This window comes from Patiria miniata, unplaced genomic scaffold (assembly GCF_015706575.1).
Source record: "Patiria miniata isolate m_02_andy unplaced genomic scaffold, ASM1570657v1 HiC_scaffold_10, whole genome shotgun sequence".
Classification (NCBI taxonomy): Eukaryota; Metazoa; Echinodermata; class Asteroidea; order Valvatida; family Asterinidae; genus Patiria; species Patiria miniata.
The window spans coordinates 4670686-4677356 of NW_024037048.1; the positions used below are offsets into that span (position 1 = coordinate 4670686).

At 40.3% G+C, this 6671-nt stretch overlaps 1 protein-coding gene across 1 annotated transcript; it reads right to left on the reverse strand.

Annotated features, from left to right (window-relative positions):
• Positions 1-849: 849 nt before the first annotated feature.
• LOC119740327 (salivary glue protein Sgs-3-like) lies at positions 850-6468 on the reverse strand. The gene is made up of 4 exons (XM_038215596.1): positions 6005-6468; positions 4007-4091; positions 2461-2728; positions 850-911 (listed from the first exon to the last, which is right to left on the reverse strand). The coding sequence occupies exons 1-4, from the start codon at positions 6466-6468 to the stop codon at positions 850-852; spliced, it is 879 nt and encodes a 292-aa protein (XP_038071524.1).
• Positions 6469-6671: the final 203 nt, after the last annotated feature.

Consider the following 6671-nt stretch of genomic DNA (forward strand, 5'->3'; position numbering starts at 1 on the left):
TACATGAACTTGAATGTGTACTTAATTTGCCATGTAGACCTATTATTGGTTGTCTCTCGGACGGTGTGGAGGAGGTTTGCCTACAGTTCTTCTTATGCGGAGTGTACGGCATTCCACCATGACACGCAGATGACGTACCCTGCCCTGACGAAGGATACCTTCAGAAAATTTGACAATTTACATCGGTGAGCATCTTGATATTATTTTACTTAGAAATTGATCATGGCATGTATGTACATGCATGTACATACATCATGTACAAGTACATGTTTTCATGTACATTGTACATGTATGTCTGTGCCTATAGAAAAAGATAAAATATGAAACTTTCTTATCTTCTATAGTTTTTAACACTCATATTCAATGCAAGAAAAATCCCAGCAAAGGCACAGACAACAATCTTGAAAATAACCTGGCAATAATTTTCAACAGAGACTTTTGAGACGCTTCCTTTTACCTGTCCTTTTCATTTTTTACGTCACATTTAACCTAATGTGCACATGTTCAAATTGACGTCAACACCAGAAAAGGACTGGTGTATTTGCTGCCACCATGCATCTCAAAGTATCCCTTTGACTTTGTTCCATTTGTTATATTCTTGTTGTGCTTTCAGGTTTTGAAGAGTTTCTTCCTATTTCTGGATTGAAGATGGCAACGACATGCATGGCCGGGTATAATGGACGAGCTTTGGATTCCTCCGCATCTGATCTGTACTACCCACCCATTGCGATTGAACTCCGTATCAGTTCCTGACCATGCCATGACATGGCCATGTTCATTCAAACAGCCCAACCCCCACTCTGAACCTTTCTAAATAGTCCATGGTGTGGAGTACATGTACAAATATTTTTAGTGTGATCTGAATTGGGAGTGGTAGGTGTAGTCTGTTCGCTGCCTCCCTGTCCCAGATGCTTGAATAACATAGTTGACGTAAACATTTCATAATGAATATCTTACTTGGTTTGGTTGTGAAATAAAGAATGCGTTTATTGCCAAACAAAAACCTATTTGTTATTGTTTTGTTTAAGCTATAGATCCAATTAATTGTCAGTAACTTCCCCCAGAAAATTAAGAGGATAGAGTGTCTAGCTATACTGATGGCAAATTCATGCTTGGTTTTGGATTGTGCTGCTTTAATATGCTGTACAACACTCACTCACTGTACACTAAACATTTGTGAATTTCGGATTGTGTGTTTATTTTGTCCACAGTGAGTGTTTTCATCCAAAAACAGATATAGATGGTTCTTTATTTCTATGTAATCTGTTTTGCATTTTATGCATTTTTTTTTCAATGTCTTGCGATCGTCCCGAATGCGATGGTTTTACGTACGTACACATGTATAATGTACATGTGTACACGTTGTACGGCGCTTTTGTGTACACAACACACGCGGCGCTAGGCCAGTTGGTACCCGCGCGCCAGTTTGCATGTATTAGTGGGATACTAGATCGTAAACCAGCGATGCAGCAGCCCGAATTCTCAGCGAAGCTTTGGAATTGTAGTCTGACTTTCAACGTCTATATTATATTTTAAAATGTCGACCCGACCAAGAAAAAGTATGATTTGGCTATTTTCATAACTGAATAATGGTATCAACATAAAGATTTCTTCTGAAAAAACTGCGTTTCGCTTTTATTGAAGGCTTTTAAAAGTCTTCGATACATTGCAAAAATGTTGGCGAAATTCCCCTTAAACAAGGTCATTGCCTGTCATTTATGATAATAAAACATATTTCTAAAGTGTCTACTGATTTTGACATTATTTGGGACGAAACATCAATGTTTTGTTCTGTATGTGGACGGCGCCATGTTGTGTGACGTCACTGGCATCATTGGAGTTCACAAATACAGCACTAACGCATTACAGAACCTTTTTGTGTGTACGCGCTATGCATGTGGAACTGCCGTGTTGTCAAATAACAAAATCTCCAATAGCCAGTCGTTCTGTTTGTTCACAAGTTCACAACTCACTTTCGCGCGCGCACTGTATACATCGCGCACGCGAAAAGTTGTAATCAGACAAACTGACGCATACAAACACTGTGAACAACAATCAGCTATGGGAGATTTTGTAATCTGACAAACTGACGAATACGTTTACGATCAAATTAAAACAAATCGTATAACTTATCTGATGAAATAAGTTTATCTGAAGGATACTACGTTTCCTATTTCAATTCGAATATACACCAAAAAGGGTTATTATCGAAACATTAAGGGTTTTCGCTTTAATATTCGTCGGTATGTCAGCTTTGCGAATTTGGTGAGTCAAGCAGGTTGCTTATGAAACATTCCTTGGAACATGCCCGGGACAAATACAGAGCTTCTTCCGGACAAAGTGAATGATTCTGCCTGCACTTTCTCCGGAAATCGTCCCGGATGTGGATTGAGGTGGGCCCTAAGAGCTCATGGCAAATCCCTTCACAATTCAAGGCACACAAGCAATGAATGCACAAACCTGCTACATAGGAGCCGTAGAACAGGCCAACGGTCAACCGGTATTTGTTAGCTTCGTCAGCCACGGTGAAGAAACCGTACTTGGTGTAAGTAGTCTGCGAATAGTAAGACTGCAGCTCGATCTGCAGCAAATAGTCCTGCTGGGTCGTGAGCTCATGGAGGGCGTCGTTGCCCAGCAAAAAGTTGACGGAGAGGTCACCAAAGCCAGCTTTGTAGCTGGCCCAGTTCTGGTTAAAATCTTGAGTGTCATCAATGCGCCTTTGAAATACCTGATGGGAATTCGAAAAGATGGCAAAAAGCTGTCTTTATAGCAATTATTGTATATACATTTATTTATGAAACTTTTAATAATTTAAACTGAAAACCCCTTCCTTTTAATTCCAGCTTCGCCCCGAAAAAGGACAAGACCCAGGATGATTTTTAGCCTGTTTTTGTAGGATCTTACACAACCAACATCAAACTGCCAACACTTGAACACCTTTTGGTGAAAATTGCAGGTGCCATGGTGCTAAAATGTTTTATCTCACGTCTACGTCTATTCAAACTATGAAAAACGGAAAACGAATGTTACAAACAAAACCCTCAACACCCAACATCTCATTGATGGGTTTTGTTAAACCAGTGACCCAGGGCATTTGCGTATCAAGAGGGTGGGCAGGTGGCACAAATTGCCCCCCCCCCCACTCCATGCAGATTTTTGTGAAAGATATTTGTTCAGAAACTATTTTCATCAACGGTTACAGAGCTTTGACATAAAACAAATTTACAAGCCAAGCTCCAAAACCCTTACAATGCGACGTGAAAAGCGCTGTATATTTTCCGGTATGCACATTAGTGGTCAGTTTTGAAGTGCGCCCCCATTTGGAAGATAGGTCCCCCGGCTGCGTAATTTTTATTCCTAGGAGGGTTAGGGGCAATGTCATGAATAATTCACGTTTATCCATGAGAACGGACAATGACATCAACAGCATTGTTGTTAGTTACTCAAATAGTTACAATACATTAAAGCATTTTAAAGAACGGTTGTCGTCGAGCTACCACACAGTAGCCTAGTGGATGGCGAGATGAGCTATGGATACAAAGATCCCTGGTTCGAATCCACCTCGTCGCTGCTCATTTTCATCAGCTATTTTTCTTCTCCAAATTTATCACTGAGATAATTTTAAATTAAGGGAAAAATAGAACGAGAACCTAAGTCTTGCAATGATTCAAAGGAAAAACTGAATTATTCATGACATTGCCCCTAACCCTCCTAGGGAAAAAAATTACGCCCCCGGCTTTTTGTTTTTACGGAGGTCAAGAGTCCGGAAAAAAAAACATGTCTACATTTCGTTGCCCCCCCCCCCCGACAACAAAAGCTGGATACGCCACTGACCCCGGGTCACCACTTCCGCCTGCGCATGTCATGCGCACGAAACGTACAATGATTATAGTGGTAAGGTACCAACAATGCTGGACATCTTCGCTTTCTTCCCCAATTTAGCTGAGATTAGCGGTCACCGCTGCCCTCAAGTGGACGGGCGGTAATGTGAGAAAGCTCTACTCACTGTCCATCCTCCGCCATCCGTGTCCATGTCGCAATAGACTTGCAAAGGTCCGTTGTGCGTGGCAGGATACACGGCGTACTCGCCACTGGGAAGTAAGGGTGAACTGGCGTGTATGTCCCAACAGTCCACGGGAGGTTTTTCTGAAGCAAAATGAAAGTCACACTATCTCCAATATGTGATTCATAAACAACTTTTTGTAACAGTTTCATCTGGTCTGAACAACTGTTTTTATCAGTCCCCTTTAAAGGGAATGTACATTATTGGCTTTCGCTGTAATTTTCAGAAATGAACTATTTGGGGGTTAGTATAATAGATCAAATATTGTTACACTGACATGTTAAAAGTCTTGTGTTCGAAAATGCTGGAAAACCAAGAAAAACGAAAATGTTCAAGTAGTGTGGTTCCCTGACTCCACAAAAAATGCCGGAAAGTTGTAAGGTAAGGGAACCAGTCTAGCTGGCCTGCACCCGTTCATGAACATGGAACCAATAAGCAAACAAAATTTTGACTGAAAAAAAAACCGGTAAATTTGGATCAGTATAGTTGTTGAAAAAAAATTAGGTTTTTCCAACGGTGGTCGGCCAACCACCGTTGAAAATGTATACAAATGTACCATTTTTCTTGAAAATCGGCCGATCAGCGTTGGAAAAAAACTGGCTTTTTTTTTCAAATACTGGCCCCAATTGACCATCGCACTTGTTTGCAATCGATTACAAACCTATGAACGGGTACGAGCCAGCTAGACTGGATCCCTGACCTTACAATTCCCCAATGTATGTAAACTGCTCTGTTTCTTCTTAATATATGGAGTCAGGGAACCAGACTACAGGAAAATGATTGTTTTTCTTGGTTTTTATAGCATTTTCCAACCCAAAACCTCAAAAAAAGTGTAACTATATTTGCTATATATTTCCAACCCCCAATTCCATCCATTTCTGAAAATTACAGTAAAAGCAAATGATGTATATTCCCTTTAAGGTAGCAAGTCCTACGAACATCACAACAACATCGCTAATCATCATTTTCCAAGAAATGCATTTATTAATGCACTATAGGGTCTAATATGGTTTCTCATTCTGGGTCACTGGCGGATATGATTATATCACATATTTCGATTTTAACGATTCGTTCACTCTCAAAAGTTGTTTTGAACAAATGATTTCTTCATTAAAACACATCAGTTCATAATTAATGATGCTCTTTGCGTACAATATACAGTATTTCATATTGTTTCCAGTATTGATTTACTGGAGTGCGGTATCATGTTTTAATTAATTGTCTGTACGTCAGCGGAGCCATGGTTCATGCGCTTGGCAGCGGTCTTCTCGGGAAAAATCGTTATAGCGTGTCTTCGAATAAAGCGAGTTATATGGATTAAGAATCGACTAATTTGTTTGGTGGGCCAACATTATTGGCTCGCGACCTTGCAGTTAAGGCCTGTTACGAAAGGCTGGTATGCTGTTTAAAATAATTATTAAAAAAATAGGAGACACTATTATACAACACATTTTGTTGACTCTGAAAGCGGTTTAGACCCATTACGAAAGGTTGCCTTTACAATTAAAACACAAATATTACACAACACATTTTATTGACTGTGATAGGCCTCACCATTACCACAACAAGCACAGAGATGTTTATCAGTAATCATCATCCTTAATATCGCCATCATCGTCAACATCACTATCACCATCATCATCATTGCTTCAAAAATCATTTTAAATCGTTGATATGGTGCACCATGAAACTGCTGGTTGGTAAAATAAAAGGTAAAGACCATTATCATGTTGCGGCCATCTTGATTTTTACCCATTCAAATCAACGTTACGGTAATCAAAGTGAGGCTGGAAGGAAAAATTGCTAGTTCCTTTTTGCACCAAAAAAAAAACATTATCATATAGTACTGTTATTAGATACAGGGAACATGACTGAAATGGTGGCAGCATGATAAAGGTCTATAGTGTCAATTCTCAAGTAGGCCTATATATCAATAATTACCCTGTTGTGACGACTTCGGTGGTTGGCACTGAAGTCGTAGCTTGTGTGGTGGCAGGTTGAATGTTTGTTGGCTGGATGGTCGTCGGTTGATTGGTTGTCGGTTGATTGGTTGTTGGTTGATTGGTTGTTGGCTGATTGGTTGTCGGTTGGTTGGTCGTTGGTTGATTGGTTGTTGGCTGCTTGGTTGTTTGCTGCTTGGTCGTTGGTTGATTGGTCGTTGGATGATTGGTTGTTGGCTGATTGGTTGTTGGCTGATTGGTTGTTGGCCGATTGGTTGTTGGCCGATTGGTTGTTGGTTGATTGGTGTCGGTTGATTGGTTGTCGGTTGATTGGTTGTTGGCTGCTTGGTTGTTGGCTACTTGGTTGTTGGCTGATTGGTTGTCGGCTGATTGGTTGTTGGCTGATTGGTTGTCGGTGATTGGTAGTAGTTGTTGTTTGGTCGTTAACAGGGGTGTTGTTCCCATTGTGGACCGACCTTCAGAGATTATCTGTAAAATATGTTAAGAAAGAGCATTTCAGAGGAATCACTGATTATGTGGGAGGCTTCTCACGAGTCTGGTTGCCCATAACAATTCAAGAATTATTAGCTAGTGTAGGTTAAAGGTGTTGTGTACCATTTGCAAACATTTAACACGAAACTGCTAATATAGGTCTTCCCAGCCAATTT